Source organism: Kryptolebias marmoratus, linkage group LG20, assembly GCF_001649575.2.
Source record: "Kryptolebias marmoratus isolate JLee-2015 linkage group LG20, ASM164957v2, whole genome shotgun sequence".
Classification (NCBI taxonomy): domain Eukaryota; kingdom Metazoa; phylum Chordata; class Actinopteri; order Cyprinodontiformes; family Rivulidae; genus Kryptolebias; species Kryptolebias marmoratus.
In genome coordinates, this window is record NC_051449.1 from 2,278,600 (window position 1) to 2,301,058 (window position 22,459).

At 39.4% G+C, this 22,459-nt stretch overlaps 1 protein-coding gene across 7 annotated transcripts in view; it reads left to right on the forward strand.

Annotated features, from left to right (window-relative positions):
• Window positions 1-22,459, forward strand: part of LOC108243849 (partitioning defective 3 homolog) — a 251,070-nt gene that overhangs the window by 180,004 nt on the left and 48,607 nt on the right. For all 7 annotated transcript variants that reach the window (XM_017429549.3, XM_037973000.1, XM_017429551.3 and 4 more), the window contains 2 exons: window positions 230-358; window positions 11,157-11,432. In XM_017429549.3, the coding sequence (XP_017285038.1) occupies window positions 230-358; window positions 11,157-11,432 (405 nt within the window). The remainder of the gene's footprint in view (window positions 1-229; window positions 359-11,156; window positions 11,433-22,459) is intronic.

Genomic DNA, 22,459 nt, shown 5'->3' on the forward strand with positions numbered 1-22,459 from the left:
GCGCCTCCTACAGGAAACTGGTGGAGCTACGCAGAGAACCACGCCGTTCAAAAGCCTTGTTTGGATTCATGTTTTTATAAACACTGAGGTCCGGACCTCGGGGTCCTCAGTGGGAGCTACGGCCCTGATCCCAAACACATAATCTGAGTGCTAATGAGATCTTTGTTCAAAACTTTGCGATGCGAGAACGAATGCCACTTTAATTGTTTGTGTTTTTTTTGCGCTGCAGGTTTGGTAAGCACCGTAAAGACGAGCGACCGGGCGAAAAGCTGGATCGTAAAGGCTCCAGTAAGTGGAGGCCGGAGGAGACGCAGGTCTCAGAGGAGGACACGCTGAAGATGAGGCTGGAGCAGGAGAGGTGAGGAGGTTTCCACCGTTTCTCTATTTTTAATAAGAGTTTTTCTACTCTAGATACATTTTAAATGCTGGCATTTAGCATAAGGCACAAAACCCTTTAATAGCTCTAATTACTGATACTTTAATAAAAGCATCTGCACCCAACAATAATGATAATAATAATAACTGTAATGTAATATTTTAATGTAATGTGAAATTAATGTAAAACTTCTGAATGCCAGCTGGGCACGGAGCCAAGTTTTAGGGGCAGCAGTTTATAAATGCCAAGGCCATTACAGCTCTGTCAGCTAATTAATTATTATGTTTCACGTTCGGAGCAGGAGTCATTACACCCCATGTTTTTACTACGTTCCAGGTCGTAAAAATCTGGTTTGTATTCTTTTCTTTATGCCTGCAGAGCAGATAGTCAGATAATATAATAATGACAGCGTCTTTTGTTATAATTTAATGCAAATGCCACATCAAATGGTTTGATTGTTATTTTGGCTATTATTAAAAGTTCACAATAGTCTTTTCATATGCTAATTTAATCTGTGGCCTTTGTGTCATTTTCCTAAAATGTTGTTGTTGCGTAAAATTTGTTGCTGTCGAGGTTTGCACAACCTTTTCAGGATTAGTTTGTGGTGTCTGTAACACTGAGACACATGAATGGGCACACATATTCGAGTCAGAATATATGAAACAAATGCCTTTTTTTTTGTTTGTTATTTGGATTGTAGGATAAAGAGTATTACAAAACAATCTTTTAGCCATGATTCATAAGAAACAAGAAGTCTAACATAATTTAGTTTTTCTAAATCTTGTAGATTTAGGTGCATATAGTAAGGATCTCAGTCCAAAAAGAGCCAGAATCTAAGGTTGGTAGTTTCTGGTTCTGGTTTGTCTGACAGCAGTTTTTAAGTCACTAATTTGCTCAGTAAAAAGCAAAACTCAAAACGTTCCTGTCTGTATTTAAGCATTAACCAGACCCTCCAGGATTTCGCGATGTTGCGATCGCAACTATTAACGCAAAATCAAGCAAACCCCGCGAAATCGCAACTTTTTGCAACTTTGCCCAAAACACCGCAACTTTTCAGCAACTTTAACCCAATATTTATTGTTTCTAAAGTGATTTGCCACCGTTTCTGCGGTCCAGTCTCTTCTTTGTGGGTTTGTGTAGCATGGAATACAAACTAACCCCAAATAACTCAGGAAGAAGACACGTGACGTCACTTCCTGTTAACATCAGAATGCCGGGAGCGTGCAGGAGCAGCGACCGAAGCCAAAATGTGCGCTAATGCTTCACATTTGCCCACAAAGATTTCAGCAAACCAGTTTCCTCCCCAGCTGCAGCTGTTTTGCACGTCCTGCAGTGTAATCATGGAACATAAACGCATCGACAAACACTTTGTGTCTGCAAAACATGTGAGGAGAGCTGCAGACCAGGGACAATCCAGAAATGCTCATGAATGTCAGTTTAGAAGCTATCAAAGTTCTCAAATAAAGCAGCTTTTGAGAATGTCAATGTTTGTTGGGAATTATCTTACAAAACTAGGAAGTATTTTTGGTTTAGATATTAAAAGTTATGGTTGTTTATTGATTTTAGTAAAAAAAAACAGCAACTTTTAGGAAAATGCCCCGCGAAATCAGGCATTTTAGCTGCAACAATCACAAAAAATGCCCGCGAAATCCTGGAGGGACTGATTAACTTGCATTGACTCCTTTTGATGGGAAGAAACCAAAGCGTGTATGGAAGATGGCTCCTTGTTTTGGTGTTAAACAACAAACCAGTTTGTAGTTTCAGTGTTCTGGCCACGGGAGGTCCAGGAGGATGTTTCTGCACCTTTCTGCTGAACATATTGATTACTCAGAGTTAATCCAGCTGGGATTGACTTGATGGATGAATTATTCCTATAATTGAAGTCTGAGATCTCAGAAGAGTCCAGTCCCAACACCAGCAGTCCCCTAAAATCTTTTTATATAGCTTTGTAGGTGTTTTGGAAGGATGGGACACAATTTCACCAACAAATACTCATCCATGTGATGTTTCTGATGGTCTGCTGGTGGAGGTTCTCCATCATCCAGGGCACAGGTGTCAAACTCCGCTCTCCTGCATGTTTTAGATGTGTTCCTGCTTTAAAACACCTGGTTTAAATGGATTACTTATGGACATTCTCCTGGAGAACTTGCAATTAAACCATTTGCATCAGGTGTGTTGGAGCAGGAAAACAAGTAAAACGTCCAGGATCAGAATCCTGATCCAGGGAATGTTAATCCTAGTAAATTCCATCAAAGGCAACTGAACCTCCTTGACTTGTTTTAGATTACAGTCATGGAGAGCCCAATTGAAGATCTGGGTCTTTGTTCAGTCTCCATTTCAGAATTGCTACAAGGTTAATAAGATGCCAACAACTTCTTGGAAGTTCTTTTTGAAGGATACCCAACGTTTTCCAAGCCAGCTGGAAGATCTAGTCCATCCATTAAGCCTGGTTCGATCTGGGACCTCTGCCAAGTGGTTGTTTCCAATAAGACACCCAGAAATCATTATCATCAGTTTCATGAGTGTCTGATCTCCAGGCGTTTGAGCTTGTTTTGAGAAGTCAGTACAGCCACCTCAATGGGGAATTTTAATTTCAGCCTCTTTTGATCTATTTAATTCAATCATTACTTAAATTTTCTTTCTATAAATGAAAGTCATCCGTCTTAGGTTTTCAGTTAAGTTGTTTAATGTGGGGATTGTAAAGATGGCACCAGTTGAGCTGCTTTTTTTCTAGAAACGGTGCTTTTTTAAATTTGGTTTTATTGTTGTCTCGTTCTCACTCAGGAGCCATTAAATCTTTGGTTTAGGGTCAAGGGTTCAGGGTTTTCCAACAGTTTGTTAAAGCAATTTGTGATGCTCATAACTGCCAATTTAAAGGTGAAATAAATATAAAGGTCTAACTTTATATTATGCTCTAATTTATCTGTTATCTGAGCAATAAGTTACAGCTCACCTTTTAACTGCTTAACTATATTTCAGTGCATTGGGTTACTGGAAGCATAAATTTTGAACCATAAATGAGAACGACTGGTTATAAATGCGTATGTCACATTTCTGCATGAACAAAACTAAAAACGGTTTGTTTTTTGCATTTAATTTTTATCTTTTTGAAGCTGCAGTGTACCAGACAGTGCAGACATCTTCTGCTCAAAAGTTGAGCCAAGATAAAATGTTTTAGTTGGACAGACAGCAGTTTGTGTCTTCGCCATCTGTGAACTAAACGAAAACATCCTTCAGCTCAAGTCATTGTTTTAAGTTTTATATCCAGGTTTAGTCTCTTCATCTGGCAATTCGTTGTATAATAGTCATTTCTCTCTGAACATTTTTTGACTCCGGCCTCGTCAGACTTTTGGTTTGTTTCTATTTTTGCAAGTTTTCTAAAAATGTCCTTGTAAATTCAGATTTTACTCCTCATTCAGAAGCCTTTCTCGCATGACCAAAATCTTTCATTATTCTCTTTAGAGAACTCAATCGTTTTAACACTGGCTGAACTTTCTTGGTGACAAATCCAACAAAAATGTCTAAATACACGTGTTATCAATCCAGAAGGACTTTCAACAGACATCTTATCCTGCTAGAGCTTTTCCCTTCTTGTACTTCCTGCCTTTCACTCTGGTCTGTCAGTTGTGTCAGCATTACCACTAAAAGGAACCCTTTTTTTACACGCTGAATACAATGGCACATAATGGACCATTGTTCTGGTCTGATGTGGTAGAAAGGTCACTCGTCAAATACATTTTCTGTTACCACAATGTCCCATCCTGCCATTTTTATTCCCTTTCATATGCTGTCTCTCTCTCTCGTTCTGCTGTGTACTCATTTTGTCAAGCCTCCTACTCTTTCCCTCCTTATTATTAGAATATTTGGTTCTTTCTGATTATTTACCCTTCATCTCTCATCAAGGTTGGTTTAAAAAAGAAAAAACGGGTTTTTCTTCTGTGTTTTGACACTGAAAAGATAATGATCAGATGAAGTAGGGTTTCCCCTTCTGTTTCATTTCAATCAGCGCAAAACTGTATTTGTGAAACATTTTTAGCAACATGGCGTCTTAAGTGCTTGTCATGTTGACGGAGATAAGAGATATGGATTGTAGGGGTTTAAGCAGTCAATCCCTAAAGGCTTTAAAGGCTGCTCAGAATTATTTAAAATAAGGCTTTCTCCTTCTCCTGTGGAGGATAAGACTGTAGATAAACCTCCCAAAGTAAAACCTATGAAAAGCCTAGTTCCTGTACATAAAAAAGGTCAGCTGAAACCCTTTAATCACACTGCTTAAAAAGAGTTTCCATAAATAAACCAATTTAAAGTTCAGCTCTGTTAAGTTTGCGGTATTGGATAAAAAAAGTGGGAAAATGTAAAGTTCAAAACTGAAATTTCAAAGCAACAAACAGTATAACAAACATATTTTTAAAGAAAAATGTTCACATCAAAAGTAGAAGAAGAAGAAGCTTTTTGTACTCTTACAGTTGACCTGCATAGCTTTTCCAAACTAAAGTTTTTAATGTCAAACACCTACAGACCTTATCATAATTCAGACCCTCCAGGATTTTGCGATGTTGCGATCGCAGCTATTACTGCAAAATCAAGCAAACCCCGCGAAATCGCAACTTTTTGCAACTATGTCCAAAACGCTGCAACTTTCCAGCAATTTTAACCCAATATTTATTGTTTCTGAAGTGATTCGCCACCGTTTCTGCAGTCTAGTCTCTTCTTTGTGGGTTTGTGTAGCGTGGAATACAAAATAACTCAGGAAGAAGACACGTGACGTCACTTCCTGTTAACATCAGAATGCCGGGAGCGTGCAGGAGCAGCGACCGAAGCCAAAATGTGCGCTAATGCTTCACATTTGCCCACAAAGATTTCAGCAAACCAGTTTCCTCCCCAGCTGCAGCTGTTTTGCACGTCCTGCAGTGTAATCATGGAACATAAACGCATCGACAAACACTTTGTGTCTGCAAAACATGTGAGGAGAGCTGCAGACCAGGGACAATCCAGAAATGCTTATGAATGTCAGTTTAGAAGCTATCAAAGTTCTCAAATAAAGCACCTTTTGAGAATGTCAATGTTTGTTGGGAATTATCTTACAAAACTAGGAAGTATTTTTGGTTTAGATATTAAAAGTTATAGTTGTTTATTGATTTTAGTAAAAAAAAAAATCGCAACTTTTAGGAAAATGCCCCGCGAAATCAGGCATTTTAGCTGCAACAATCACAAAAAATGCCTGCGAAATCCTGGAGGGATTGATGATTACTGAAACCAAAATAACTGAAATGAATCATTCATGCCTGCAAAGCTAGGATATACTCACATCTAGTGGCACAAATAGTTAATTGCAACTAAAAATATTGGTCCAGCCAACTATTCCTATTGATTACATGATATTTTTTGCCAGTAAATTATATTAGACTGCAGATATAAGCAAAAAAATGGTAAAATGGATGGTAGTTTAAGTAATAAAAACATAGATTTATTCCCATCACTCTCAAACTGTCTTTCAGTATCCTTTTTTGCTGTTTTGAGCACATTTTCCACCCCAGCAATAAACTGAATTGAGTTTACTTTAATAAAGACTACTATTAGATAACTTTGATTTAAAACCCTGGGTCCTTGATGAGAATCCGGCCTCGCAGACACGTCTGGTGTCTCGGTACGGACAGAAGGCCAGGAGCTGAATTGGTATGTCTTATCTTATCAGACCCTGGCGCTTGTGTCTACAATCAGGAGCTGCTCTCACTTCTGGTGCTCTCTCTGATGGAAAACACACTTTCTCTCTGGGTTTAAAGATAGATCCCTCAAGGGCCCCGCTTCCTTCTGCGCTATTAGATAATTGCTGAGTCCACACAAGGTGAAGGTGCTGCGTTGCAAACCCAGAAGCTTGAACGCGGGTTAAGCTGTTGAAGTTAGAGCACATGCATTGTTTCCACTGTTTATTTACTTCTTTGTGCAGCATTTTGGAGATCCCTCCTTATTCTTTTAGCAGGAACCATTTTGAATTTTCCCCTGCTGCAGTGAGCTTGCACCCTGCTTCTCGCCGTCCCATTTATTTTCCCGCTGTCATTAAAAAGGGGCCTGCACGAAATGACAGCAGTTTGATAATTGGTAGTTGTAAAGCTCTGATAATTGGCAAGACTCTAATTACAGGGCTCTGCGATAGGTAGTTTCCCCCCTGCCACTGAAAATGGTGTAGCTAGTCATTCACGGAGATAATGCCCAGAGAAGAAAGGGCGAGTGTGCGAGTTGTTCTGTGTGAGACCGAAAGATGTCAGAGGTGTGTTTGCTCTTTAAAGCGACAGAAAGAGGCATGTTAGCAATACATTAACAGCACAATGCTGAATACAAAGTACTTACTTTGTACTGTGTGTCAAGGGGACTGAAGACTAATACACACTGTTTATTATTCACTGGGGAGGAGTACGAACAACAGTATCCGCATCTTCTCTCTGCCATAATGGAACGTTAAAAATGCACAACATACAGTTAGATGTTGCATTGGTCTGGTGTTTTGTTAATGTGACAACTGAGATTTATAATATATCTCAGCTCCACGGTGTATCACCCAAACTGCAGCTACTTTCTCATCCCACAGTTTGAGCTGTTTCACAGCCAGTTCTGCTTTTCGTTGCACCTCATTAAACGTTTTGTCCCGTCGTAGTTTCCTGTCAGCTCAGCTGTCCAGAACCACAACGATTACAGGTTGAACTTCATTTAAGTTATTTAGAAAAGACCTTATTCTCAAATGCACATGTCCAAATGAAACAGTAAGAACAAAATAATAACAAAATAATACAATAATCCTGATATCAATCATGAATTAATTATGATGCATTTCATACAGACCCATAAAACTTCTTATTTATTATTGAAAGAACAAGAAAATAAAGCTCTACTATTATCTGCTCACATTTTGTTTCATCTTCATTTAAAGAAAATAAATTCAAATCAATAAAATTAACAGAAAATTAACACCTATTTCTTATATCAAACCTATGTGTAGTTATAAATCTTTTGAGATAATCAACCTGAACGAACAAAAACAGCTAGAAATCGGTCAGTTTGACATATATTGAGCTATAATTTGGTGTGGTAGTAGCTGAGAGTCATCTCCAACATAAACTCTGAGCACCACCATCACAGTAGATCCTTGTTTAAATCTTTGGCATGCAAAGAGCCAAGTTTTTTCTATCAGTGCTAGGTTTTAATTTAATCTAAAATCTATGCATTTCAGCGTTTAAGCCTCTTTCTTCGGTGTTCTTCAAAAACTAATTACAGTATTTTTATTTAAATAATATCTAAATTTGTGCTATCTTAGTTGTTTTGGTTTACAATCCTTTTTGCCAGTTCAGAACGAGAACATGTCTCAACTTTAGTCACATATAAACCCTTGGAATGTCCCATCGTTGTGTTTTTATAGCTGAAGGATTACTTTCACTTTATTTTGGTGCCTTTTAGTTAACTATAGTAAGTTTTGCATCAACACACAGCTATATTTGTTTTTAATAGTAATAAAATCTTCATTCAGGCTTGATTTTGTTGACTTTGTATTGGGTCCGTCTGCAATCAATATTGATTTAAACTTGATACTCTGGTGGATACGCTGGATTTCACTCCACATGCCCATGAGGGGGAAATAAAACTAAACATAAGCACAAGTTAAGCAGCATCTCGTAAGGAAGCTTTGGTATTAATAGGGACATCCGCTTGCAGATAAACAGAGACAGAACGGATTCATGTCCAGCCTGTACGACAGCTGGCAGCACCCAGTCTGGCTCCTGTGAACCAGTTAAAAGGAACCAAGTGTTGTTCCCAGAAAGTCAGGCTTATTAGAAAAATGTGGCCGGTCTCAGCTGGTAGTCGAGCTGAATGTCACCCCAACCCGTTTCTGCCGTTTTCTGCTCCTGGGAGCATTAATTGGAATCTAGCTCCCAGCACACAGGTAGTATCTGTACCGTTTCTGGCAGCGGGGAAAAGAGTCGTTACCGTTACCGTTACCGTGCTGAAAACCACCTGCATATACATGCCAATTTAGGTGTAAAACATTAGATAACTGTCTGACCCAACTGTAGAGGGAAACTTGATATTAGTAAGTAAAAATGTATTTGTATAGCACATTTCAGCAGCAAGGCATTCAAAGTGCTTTACATCATAAAAACATCATTACAATCATCAAAAAATAATAATTGAGCAGATACACTTGATAATCATAAGGAGATGCTCCATATTTTGTTCAGAGCAGCTTTTCACCTGAATTTGTTTGCAGACTACTAATCAAAGGCAGCTCTAAACTGGTGAGTTTTCAGCCTTGATTTAAAGGAATTTAGTGTTTCGGCTGTTTTGCAGTTTGTTCCAGATTGATGGTGAAGAGAAACTGACAGCTGCTTCTCCATGTTTGGTTCTGGTTCTGGGGACACAAAGTAGACCAGAACCAGAAGACCTGAGTGTTCTGGAGGGTTGATACGACGATAATAAGTCTTTAATCCGTTCAGTGATTTATAAACTAATAGGAGTATTTTAAAGTCTATTCTCTGAGCTACAGGGAGCCATTGTAGGGACTTTAAAACCGGGGGGATGGGCTCTATTTTTCTGTCTGATTGATTTTTTTGAAGACACTGTTGCAGTAAAGATGAACGCGTGCATAATTTCCTCTAGTCCTTTAATTCTGGAGATGTTCTTCAGGTGGTAGAACTGTTTTTATGTGTTCCTTCAGGTTCAGGTCTGAGTCCATTACTACACCCAGGTTTCGGGCCTGATCACTAGTTTTTAGCTGTAATACCTGAAGCTGCGCGCCGACTCTTGATCGTTCCTCTTTAGGTCCAAAGATAATAATTTTATAATTAATATTACCTGACTATATTGCCTCTTCTGGGTTCGTTAACTCAAAGACATTTTTTGACAGAAGAGACCATTTCTGAACTGGACATATGAGCTTAGAAATAATAAATCAATCATTCAGAAAAAGTAGGTTTAATTTCAGTGTCTTTGGTTACATTTAGCCCAGATGGTTAAGTTCTTGTTGCCTCTTTCAGAAGCTAAACAAACAGAAAATATAGAAGCTGCAAGTCAATAAATCTTGTTAAAATTCTTGAGACTAAAAAAAAGCATTATTTCATTGCTGACTGAAAAGATGAATTCACAGACCTACCTATTAATCTACAAACCCAAGGTTAGAACACCACCATCTACACAGAACGAACGGAGATGTTTTTATTTCCCTGTCAGATGAAAACTTTAAAGAACTTTAAAGAGTTTCGTAGCTCCTGTTAACTCGTCTTGTTTCTCAGTAAGGTCTGAAGATAAAGCTGGAGAACAGAGATCACTAGACTGAGTCTCATATTTGTGGTGCTTATTTATTTATGGCAATTTGGGCTAAACGCGAGCAGTTAATCAATATTCATGACTAGTTTTAGAAGTCTGCAGAACTTCCACATTTAGATGAATTTCGCCTGTGTGCAGTTTAGATGCTTTTTAAACATCTGTTAAACCTAAAATTGCTCGCCAGGAGACGTTTCTTGCTAGTTTAGTTTGGTTTAGAACAGAGCAGCACAAAAATAGAAACGCATACATGAGTGATATTATTGTTGAATGTTGCAGTGAAATTATAAATTGGAATAAATCCATATCTACATCAGTTTCTGTGTGTTTTAGCAGCTCATCTAAACGAGTTGTTGACATCAGGCAGTGAAGAGTCCATCTGATTGGTCTAATATGCTATTAGCATTCAAAGCATCAATATATGGTACTTAAAATCGTCTTCGCTGGCATCCTCTCCCTCCCTCGCCTTTTATTAAAATGTTTTTAACTCTTAGCTGGCCTTCCGGTACCTTTAGTTCACTTTATGTTAGCTTTCATTATATCTTAGTTTGGTTTTCCTTAGTTTATCTTCAGTATGACTTGTTTTAGATAAGTTTTCTGCTTACCTAAATTATCTTAGCTCATGCTTTACATGTGTTTAGTTTTATTGATGTTTGTTTTCATGATTTCCTTTAGATTATCTTAGCTCCGGGGTGTCAAACTCCACTCCTCAGGGGTCGCTCTCCTGCAGGTTTTAGACGTGTTCTTGCTTTAAAACACCTGATTTAAATGGACAATTTGTTGCCGTGATTTGGTGTTGAGGTGATTAAACCGTCTGAATCAGGTGTGTTGGAGCAGAAAAACCTCGAGGCCTGGAGTTTGACACCCCTGACTCAGCTCATATTTTAGATGAGGTCAGTTTAGATTGTTGTGTGCGTTTTCACGATGACTCTGTATTTTTGTGTTGTTCATGTTGTAAAGCACTTTGAATCCCCTTGTTGCTGAAAAGTGCCATATAAATAAGTTTGACTTGACTTGGAATATACTGTAATAATTTATAATTTCATGCAATCCAAGCAGCCATTTGCAATATTGATACTGGACACGTTGCTGCGATGGCAGTACGTTTTTGTTGTGTTTGCAGTTGTAGTTTAGAGGAAAAGGAGCAGTGACCACAGCAGGGTGAAGTATCAGATGTTTAAAGTTCTGCTGTGCAAATTGAAAACCACAAACTAATCATTTAACCTCAGTAAACACATTTTAACACAACCGTCTTCATGGCCATAGGCCAATTTAACAGCAGACATTTTGACTGATAGAATAGGACAGGTGTATTAACGAGGACTTTATTCTAATTAAAAACACCTGTGCTTTCTCTACTCCAAGTTAAACGGTTTGCTGTGAAGTAGGCCTCTTGTTTACATTGATTTAAAGCAAAAATGATATTGATGGTGAGAAACGTACCTGAAACACATTCTTGGTGTTTTCCCATCAGGATCCAAGCCAAGACCAGGGAGCTGCGGGAGCGCCAAGCCCGGGAACGGGATTACGCTGAGATTCTGGACATTAGTCGCACGTCGGAGAGATCCTCTGAGGAGGACCACCTCTACTCCGGCATGAACCACCTGAACAGCTCTGTGGACAGCGGCCACAGTCGGCCTCACAGCCCCCGGGACGATTACCCCCACATCCATCACCAGCATCAGCACTCCGACAGCCTCTACACCCAAATCAGCAAGGCTCGCAACGATCGGCCTCCATCTACAGACAGGTAGGGTGGCATTTAAAAAGGTTTCCTACAGCTCGGTGGTGCAGATCAGTGGCTGCCAGCAGATTTCTATTTTCAGTTTTTGGGGTCAAGCTACATTGACCTCCTTCTTTCTTTTCATGGAAAAATAAGGAGTCACAGTCAGGCCAGGTGACAGGCTGCCAATCACAGTTCATCAGCCTTTCATTTAAAGCACACCTCAGTGGTGGTATTTAACTAAAAGATCTGCCCCGCATTCCCAGCTGAACTAACCCCAAACCAGCATTATTGCACGGAGGCGGCAGGCTGGCTATCACACCTGGAGAAGAAAATAATCACAGCAACAGAAGGCAGGCGCTAAATGTCAGCTGTGAGACGCCACGCGCCGCTCTCAGGGGAAGGAACGGGTGAATGGAGACCTTTTGAATGTCTGTCTCCCTTTCTGTCTCCAGTGACCTTTCCACCTCTTTCTTTTCGTCTTCTCCTCCCTTGTTGATTTCACCTCAATGCAACCTTTTCACTTTGCTGCACTCCCTTCACTTTTCCTCATCTTTGCATAAACACTTTGACCCGGACTGTTGGCAGCTTTATAAACGCTCCGTCACCTGTTGAGTGACACCTGCCAGTCATTTCAGAGTAATCTTCCCTCCTTAACAGAAAACTCATCTTTTGCATTTATTTTCGGCCGTCTGGCTCTGCGAGGTTCCCAGAATAACTGAAAGGGAAAACCACAAGGTTCTGCATCTCATCTGCAGCAGCAATTCTCTGCACTGCAGGCCCGAGCTGGGCCCTCCTCCAATCAATGGATGGAGAGATGCATGGACCCGAGATGGATTTGGGGAACTTGAAACCAATCGGATGGAGCCTGCAGGGTAGCAGGAGCGTACAGGAGTAGATGCAGCGCCGAATGAATGACTTTAACGTTTTCAACGCGTCTCCAAACGGCCTCAGGCGGCCTGCGTTGAGCTAAAAAGTGCTGTAGCTCATATTGATTCATAATTCATTGTGCTGCTGTTGTCGTTTTCCCTGATGTGCTGCTGCACCGAGGCACACGGATGCACAACAAAAGATAATACACAAGCATTACAGATAGGGAGTCTTATTTAATTAGGCGACAGAATTCATTTATAAGAAGGCTGTGATCAACATCCTATTAAAATTTTTATCCATTTCACTCATTTAGCATTGAATTAAAACTCCGCCCCTCCCTCCACCGCTTAATAGAAATTCTTTTCAGCTTTAAGTCACTTTGGGGTGAATACTCTGAAATGTTCCACGGTGATAACAAGCGAATAAAAAAAGCACTGAAATATTTTTTTTCTTTAATTCTCTCAAGCTACTGATCAAGTAGAAATATGTTTACCAGTTCCAACTATTCAGACGGGATCATTTGCTCACTCTTGTTCCCTTTTTTGTCTCATTTAAAACGGGAATTCAGATTTTTAAAAGCAGCAATTGAGGCTTTTTGAAGCTCTGAGCTTTTTGTCTGTTAGTTTGAAGTGTCTGATTAAAGTTAGTGGCTCAAACAAAATTGAATTTTAAACATTTAAGGTGCCTAATTATGACCCATGTACTTTTTAGTTGTGTGACTTAAATAAATTAATACCAAGATGAGCAAAAACGACTCACCTTGGTTATTAATCTACTTGGAAGTGTTAAAGTTTTTAGCTTATTTAAACTCCTGTTTAGTTGTTTTAAGATTATTAAACCTTGTTGTTTTATTGATAGTTGTTATTTTCTAGTTGTTTTGTTTTATTTATTTTGTTAGCTGTAATGTTTGATAAAGCAGGTAATTATGTGGAAAACGATCAGTAAGTGAACATTTTGTTTCCATGTTTTCAGTCTTTTTATGGCCTGAACTCTTCTGTCATCTAATTTAACCCAGATTGGTCAATCAGGAACAGAAAAGGCTGTTTTTCTCTGTTTGTTTCAGTAATTTGTTACTGGGACAGCCTCCGTATAATCCTCCACGTAGTTCAGTTTTATTCTTTATCAGAAAAGTTTCAAAAGTTTGCTTCAACTTTGGCTGACAGGAACGTTTAATCAGGACTTGTGATGGTCTGCTTGATAGTTACAGCAGACTGATGTGTTTGTTTTGACAATAATTGATTGCATTATTCTGTCTTTTGTTAGTTTGCAGTCGTATAAAGTTGGAAAGTTGCAGACCTGAAACGTACAACCGCAGCTGCATAAATTCTTAACGTTATTGTATTTCATTCTGTTGCCCTGCAGGCTTTCTTCTACCGTTCCCAATGTCTTACAGAGACATTATTATTTTATATAATTTTGTTCTAACAGAGAAATCGTGTTCAATATAATAATGTTTTTTCTTTTCTCTGAATGTTAGACTCAGGTCTCACTTTACCTTGCCTCTAGCTCAAAAATGTTCACATCTTTTCCAGCCTGAATAATTCATTTGTCCATAAACCTCATGTGATTCTGGACTCGGGCGATGAGGAAAGACTCTGCTGCCCTAAACTCTTACTTTTATTACAGCAGCAAAAACAGAATCTTTACAATATTAAATTTTGTTCCCAGATTCCCCCCCCCCAAACTTAAGAAAATACGCTTTCTGGGAGAATCAGGAAGCGTGTTTCCTGTTTCCTGTCTGCCCCCTGGTGAACAGGAAGTGAGTTAGAGGCTGTCTTGGTAAAAGTCTCAGCTAAGTGTTTGTTTTAGTGGGATTTGAATGGCAATGTGAGCTGATATCAGAGTTTAAGGATGGTGGAGATTTGATCAAAGTAATAACATGTCTGTAGAGGCTGAGAGTGAAGGAAAATGTTATTTTTCTCCCACGCTAACAGCTCTCAGAATGACAGGCATGCTGTAATTAGCCAGAATAAAAACCATTTCACATTTCTTTGGGTCGGCGAGGATCTCTGCTCTGCACGCTGTGCTGCTGTTTTGGATTTAATGTTGAAATCAAGCAGAGACACAGATTAATCTCTGACCATCTCTGTTTCCATTCGCCTATTATACGCTCTGAATCAAGCTTGATATGGATTTCAGACTGCCACACGGCCGCATTAGCGTCTGTGTGCTCCTTTTGTTGCTGCTGCCATGTTGTGACTATCACAAGATTATGACTCAGACTGAGACTGATGGGGTCAAAGCCATCACAGAGACTTAGCTTCACTTTGCTGCTGATTGAAGATAAATGTATTCATTCACATGCATTTAAACAAGATTACTCAGCCTGGCAGTTTGCAGACACAAAACACAACTTAGGAAACACATCTGATAACAACCTGGACATCAAAATGCACACCTAAAGACGGCTAATTTGTGTCTTATTTATTCATGTTTTGTTTCCACTGATTCCTGATCAGTCTGGAGGAGTTCTTTACATTTTGGCAGCTGTTTCACCCAGTTTTAGTCTTGTGCCTGACATTTTAGGAGGAAAGTTTTGCCCCTTTCACACGGGCTCTAATTCAGAAGTCCGGCTCGACTCCGCTCTACTCGGCTCGGCTCGATAAAGAATGCGTCGCGTTCACACCGGCCAGTGTTGCGGGGGGCGGGGCCGCAGCGCGGGGGAGTGCGTTACCGAAACCAAGTAGAGTGGAGCCAAGTAGAGTGAAGCCGGGACCTTTAGAGCCCGTGGAAAAGGTGCATTTGTTATTTAACTGAACTCTGACCTACGAAGCACTCATAAAAGACAACAAAACTCAAGGGATGAACCAGTTCTGTGACAACTTATTAAAGAACATATTTTAAATGGGATCTTCAGGTTGCAAAGACACCATTTTTTCTCATTTCTTCAGATAATTAATGAAAATACCAAACATAACACAGCGTGACAGAAAGCAGGATGATGAATCTGTCAGGTCGTTTTTTTTCCTCCTATCTCAGATACTTTTCATCTACTGAAGACGGTGTTTTAGGTCTGACCCAGAAACATTTTATACTGATAGGACAAATGTCTCTGCCTCCTCTTGTTAGGAATCAAAGCCACCGGGAAACGGTTTACAGAAGTCGCCATGTTGTATTTTTGTAACCAGAGTCTGCTCATTAGCAACGTGGGGCTTTAAGTCCCTCCTGCTCCCCCAAACACAATCATGGTGTCACGAGCTTTTTTTTATATTATATTATATATAAATATTTGGATCTACAGCAGCATGGGAAGAACTGCATGAATCAACAATTTAACGCCTGAAAATAAATAAAAAATGGATGCATGTAGACTGAAAGTGCATGAACTCTTTAATTAAATCTTTATTCAAAAACCTGTTGATCAAATTTACTTTATATGTAAAAACAACACAATGAAGGAAGTTATTAAATGAGGCTGGATGAGCTGATGCCCTGAAGCCTAAATAAACTTAGTTTGATTAGTTTTTAAAATCATCATGTTGACTTCTCATGCATTTATTTATCTCAACGTCATACGACTGTATTTTTTTAATTAATTGGATGGAATTGGATCATAATTTGTCTTGAGCTTCACCATGCTGCTTTCGAAGTAATTTAATGTCAGATTTGACGTGTCTTTCCCTCAAGGATATTTAGTAATTTGGCTCCAGACAAATAAAAGTTGATGGTCTGAAAAGGGCAGCAAGAAAAGAGTTCATTTCACAGGAAAATTGTAATTTTAACCAACCTGACAGACCTGAATGGTGTGAACAATTAACTGATTAGCTGATCACTGATCAGCTCAGAGAAGCCCACACAGCTGAGCTGGGCTTTTTAAATAAAAAAAATGCTGAATTTACAGTTAAATTACACATTATTTATGTCACTAATTAATGCTTTTTTCAGCCTCTTCTGTTTTAAAATGGTTAACTGTGCTTTCATGCTTTAAATCAGCCACTCTGTATCTCAACTAATCTACGTTTGATTGTTTTGACTTAGTGTTATTAGAATAATACAAAGATTTTAACTTTATTGAGGACAAGAAAAGAGAAATCATCAGTTTTTGTGTTGCTGTCACAAATCCTGTTACAACTGCCTGTAGTTCTTATCGTCAGCTCAGCCGTCCTAATCTTTCTGTAACATGTTATCCAAACTTGTCCTGGCCGGGAGGAAATTTGTCTCTAACCTTTGTGCCGAACAAGACGACCTAATGAGAAAAGCAGAATCAGTCTCCAGTTCCTGCCGGAGTCATAAAACGCGCAGTTGCCTTTCTTAGGAGCGCTGCCCCGCAGCTGTAAAAATATCCCGTGGAATTCATCTTTAATTGTCCCTTCTTCCTCTTAGACGTTATTCCGTCACGAGTTTCAATTTAACAGCAGCGGTTTAAAAACACAAACAACCCACGAGGCCGGAGAGGAGCTTCATGAGGGCCTTCGGGAGCAGTTTGTCGTTTCTTTTGCTTTACGGAGCGTGACCACGAAAAAAACCTGGAACAATATTTAGCCCGCACGTCTGTTCTGTCACATTTAACTCTCAAGGTTCCTGCCGTACACACTAAAAGCTGCTGGGTTATTTTTATAACTCAGTATCTGGCGTAAAGCTGTTGGGCAAAGTTTGACCCAGTGGTCGTGTCGCTCTTCACTCTTCACTGTCCGCCATTTTAAGCAGAAGTTGAGCGAATCCGACCTGCTTCAGGCTGTGGAGGCCGTACGAACAGCTTGTTTAAAGATAATTAACCTGGTTGGCTTTGGTTCTCAGTAAACATTGAGTTTGGATTCACAAAACAACATTTGTCGGTGCTAGCTAGCTGATGCTAATAGCCGTTAGCGCCAGCTAGCTAGCACCAACCTAAGTTGTAATCATCTAATAACCAGTTTGTTCTTTTAAACTTAACTTATTAGTAGCCCTAATTCAACAAATTAGTCATTTTACTGTAATTTTGGAGTCAAAAACTTATCAGTATTCTGGGTTTAAACTGATAATCCAACACTGCTGAGTTAAAACATCGGCGGCTCGGTCTGAATTTAGTCCAACTCTGGCTTTTGTTTGTTTGTTTAGTTTTTGCAAAGGTAATTTGGTGTTGAAACAAATTAGAATCATAATCCTTTAAAGTACTTCTGTTTTGGCGAGTGTTCAAGTTGCAGAATTTATTTATTTTTCAGTCAAAAATGGAGGTTTTTTGCTTTTGTTTGGGTGTGTCTGAGTGTCTGTCTGTTATCAAAATATCTCCTGAACCACCAGATGGATCCTAATGAACATCTACATCTGATTAATATTTGGAGTCAAACTAATTCAAGATGGCTGTTACAGCCTGTCAGTGGCAGTCATTTTACAGATTTTGAGCTAAAATTTGATGTGGTAGCAGCTGAGCGACATTCCCAACACATCCACATGATATTACATGATCTTGTGCTTCAAGTTATTTTCCAGCTTTGACTGAAACGGCTTCAACTTCTTAAACTCTGCCATGAAAGCTTGCGGGCGATATGCATTCCTTCAGGGAATACCAGGCCTTTAATTGAAGCCTTAAGCTTTAACATTTCTAAGAAAATGTTGTCCCAGCTAATTAGCCACTCGTGGTTCTTCTTTATTTAGCGCAGTTAATTAGTTTACTTCTCTGAAAGCCTTCTGCAGCCAGAATGTTCTCCAGCAGCTTCTCCGGCCTTCAACATTTGCTGCATCACCCTCCATCGCTGCTGTTTCAGTACAGAAAGAGCCAAGTGAATTAGCCGCTATTGTTTTATTCCCCTCCCATTTATGCTGCAGCAGTGAATGCTGGAAAGGCTCGGGGGGATTTCGGTGTGATTTGATTCTCCGCGTTTCCCGAGGAGGCAGCGCTCTTATTGAATCGGCTCCATTACATTTCATCTCCACCGGGGGAATAAGGGGCCTTGGAGGGGGCGAGGGCGGCTGTGTTGTATCACAAACACAGCAGAAACCGTGATGCAGGCAAACAAACAGACAAGAGTCGCCTCGCTGCTTTCCGTGGACTGATAAGATGGAGAAAGTGCACGCCGCTCGCTCGGCGCATTCGTTTCATCTTCGTGTTTTTTATACGATCACGCCGTGTTGGTAAATGTAACATCCTCTGCTGCTGAGATGCACGGGTTCCTGTCTGTTTTGTTCATTTGCACATATGTGTTTGCTGGAATTGTGGAGGAGTGAGGGTGACAAATCAGAGATGTGTAGGAGTCAGACTCCGAATGATAACAGGTAGCCTGCAGTGAAGAAGACTCTGCAGCGTTGATGGTGAAATGAAACCAGGCCTGGAGGAACCAGGCAGGTGATCCGGTTGTCTTCTTCCTCAGGATGCACGACAACTTACAGATTTATTTCCCTGCATTCCCAGAAACATACACTACTCGTACAAGGAATAGCTAATGGTCTCCTTCTTTACAACACTTCCATAAAAAAGTATATTTTTTAGAAATTAAGCTTGAGAGTTGTAATAAATTAGTCACAAAAGGCCTCATTATTTAAGGAAACAGGTATTTCCTGTAACAGATATTTCAGACTGAAACAGAGCTTCAAGGGAAATATATGATTTAGATTTATTAGATTTATTTATTGTTCAATAATCAAACTTGCTATTGAAACAGCTGAACTCAGTAGATGTTAAAAACATCAAAGAAATCCAGCAACATAAAATGATTCTGTTTGCACTCAATAGTCAATAAATTTCTGGGGTTTTGCGATTTATTGGTGCCTTTTATTAGTTTTTACAGGTTGTAGGAATCTGGAACTGCCTCTAATAGTCCCCCAGTTTTACATCTGCATGAGTTAAGTCAACATAAATTGTTAGTTATTACAGTTCACTGTTAAAGTGAACAATCTTTAATCATCGTTTCTGTTAATCGAGCCGTTTCTGATTCATTTAGAGTTAAAGTTAACGACTCCCAGGAGCCTCGGTTAGTACCTGATGAACACGAGGATTATCAGTTTTCAGTCTAAATCTAAATATATATATATATATTTTAAACTAAACGTAAGCATAAATGTGTTAATTTTCCAACCCTATGCAAAACAATCCGTGCTGATATTTACTCTGAGAGGCGAAGAAAAAATCTTTTTGCTCTTTGTTTCATAATCCATTTAGTATCCGACTCCTTTATCCCACTCCAGTGTCTGTAATCCCAGACATCTGACCTGAACACGTCCTAATCTGTTTATCTTCTATGTTTACATCATATTCACACCTTCACCGTGTTATTGTTTTCCATCTTTTAATTAATCTGTTGATTCATAAACCCGTCTTTGGTACCTGATGAGTTTAGCTTATTTCCTGCTGCAGACGTTTTCCCTGCCAGACTAACCTGGAGCTACGGGAACTCGCAGCTGTGGCTTTTCCCCTCTTTGCTCCCGTTAAAACGAGTTCGATCCCATCTTTCTGTGCCTCAGCTGCGGCGCTGTCTGGCATGTGATGTGCCAGCCGAGTCGCCATAAAAACGCTGGCGTTCTCACCACTTCGGGAACAGAGCGGGATGTCTTACCGCAGCTCGGGGGTCATCACGAATGCCTGAAATCGGAAGCGAAGCCTTAAGATGAGAACAGGGACTGAGGTTTGCTCCGCTGCCGTCATATCACAGACGTAATTAAACTTTTGCACCTCGTGAAAAAATAAATCTGAATAAATGAAAGTAGGTGAGGCAAACATGGATTTAATAAGCATTGTATTGAATAATAAGAGCACATTTATGTTGACTTATTTTAGACATTAAAAATGTCTCATGGGAGGACTGGATGAAGAAGAGTTTAAAAGTTTACCTTCTAGTTTTCAGATGTGTGTCGCTGAACTAAAGTAACTTTCTTTATATTTTTTACCTGCAAGTAAAGCCAAACTGATCACAATGCATCTTTAATTAGTTAGTCAAATTGTAGGAAAGAAAACTACAAAAGCCATCTATTTCTAGTAATAACATAGGATAACGTAACTTGCTTAAATTTATGATTTCATAATTGTGGTAAAATGTTTAATTATTATTATTATTAAGGCTGCCCATTAAATGTTTGTTGCTGCAAAACTATCTTTAATAAAACTGAAGTTAAATATTATTTTTAGGGGTTTTTTACAGCATGTTTGTGTCTCCAGTTAAACTCCCCCCTTTAAAATCCTTCCAGTCATTACAGAAAAAGTTTGTTTGCATTGTTAATCTTGACAGAAATCTGTTTCTTTATTGGTTTTGTTCCATTTTTTAGCATCATGATAAACTGTATGCTGCAAATAAATATATGTTTTAATACCAGGAAGCCATAGTTCTTGTATTAAAAAGCTTCTAACTACCATCAAATCCCGTGTGGGTGAGGGAGATGGCAGCATGTATGACACTGGAGAGACTCACTTATATTATAAGAGGAAAGGGAACGAAATTTGAAGAAGCATGGTCACCGGTGACCAAGTTTTTGGAACAATACAAAGGAAACTGAGAGGACGACGATACAGACTGCAGAGTCTTTTATTTATTTATTTTTAATTTATTTTTATTGTCCAATATGTGTAGTTTTTTATTTATTTTTTTATTGTTATGTCTTTATATTTGTGTATTTTGGGGATTAAGTTGTTCAATGTAAATGTTAAATGTGCCAATCACTTGTTAAAAGTTATAAAATTCAATAAATATAATGTTTAAAAAAAAAAAAGCTTCTAACTGTAATAATTTATCAAAACAACTAAAATAAATACATCAAAAAACACCCTCCTCCCAGTATGAGCTTTTAGATAAAATGGCAAACACCTATTTTGTGTGTGTTTGTCCCTTCTGGGCCACTGTAGTAACAGATTTTTGTAGCCTACTAAGGTGTGTCTGACTCAAAATATTGTTGTAATTCAAAGACCATCTGAAGGCTGTCAGAGTGGGAGGGCTTGATATTGGACAATCCTGAACAAAGATGGTGTCTTTGAAATAAACACAAGTCTGTTAACTTTCACTGAACCGGTGTGTTTCCCACAAAACAGCAGTCAGGTCTTAGTTTAATAATTTAAACTCGTGAAGCGATCAGAAGAAGAAGATTTCTGCTGTTCTGTGTTCAAAAGCTTCAGTGTTCATCAAATAAAACGATGCATCCGTGAAAACTGCAACCCCAGGACACTGAGATAAACCTCAGGGTGTAGGAGTCTCAGCTTTAAAATCTGAAGGTTTTAATGTTTAATGTTGTGTGCTCAGATTCACAGAAAACCTTGCGTAGTTAAACTGAATGCTTAATTTCCGGAGCTACATTGTCCAAATGCAAAGCAGGATTCTCTCTGATAAACATTGTAGAAAATACCGCCGCTGCTCACATCTGGTGTTCAGCCAGACAGACACCCATTTGATCAACACACCACATACAAATGATTATGTATCGGTGCAGAGCGTGAGATAGGTTATTTTTCAGTCAGGGTCTGTCAGCCACCATCTGCTACAGGAGAGGACAGTTGGTTTTATTGTGGGCCGTATATTCAGGCCCGTTCTCTGACATCCTGAACTCCTGGATCAAAGCCAGGAGCTGCAGACAGAGATGCTCTGTGTGGATGGAGGAGGACCAGACGGCTCAGTGGCTTTTCACCGAATATCAGCTGCAAAACAAGAATCCTGAGAGCCTCCTTTTGGTTTCGGGTTACCTTTTAACATTTCATGTTCTCGTTGTTTTTGGGCGTTTTCACAAACAGTTCTGGGATGTGGCCGTGAAGACGAGCCTCCTCACAAATCGAGCGGCAGTGTGAGGTTTCAGAAATGAAGCTGGCGTCTCAGAAGCGGCGTAGACGTGGAGTGGAGCTCAGGGGCATTCGTGTGGAGCGCCCCGCTCAAAATATGTATCCGACATCTCTTATTCAAAGTCCTGAGACCGGCTGGTGGCACACATCACCCCCGAGCCACAGTGTCAGCGAACATTTACACACACCTCCAGCTTTGGTTCTGTGACTTCCTCATTTGGCAGCTCAGAGGAGCAACAGCAGCGGGTTGACTTCTTTAAGGCTTTAATGTTGATTGGGGAGAAGTTTCAGTTCTGTAGGTTTAGTTTCTGCTTTCTAGGTCATTAATCAATCCCTCCAGGATTTTACAGGCATTTTTTGTGATTGTTGCAGCTAAAATGCCTGATTTCGCGGGGCATTTTCCTAAAAGTTGCTTTTTTTTTTTACTATAATCAATAAACAACCATAACTTTTAATATCTAAACCAAAAATACTTCCTAGTTTTGTCAGATAATTCCCAACAAACATTGAC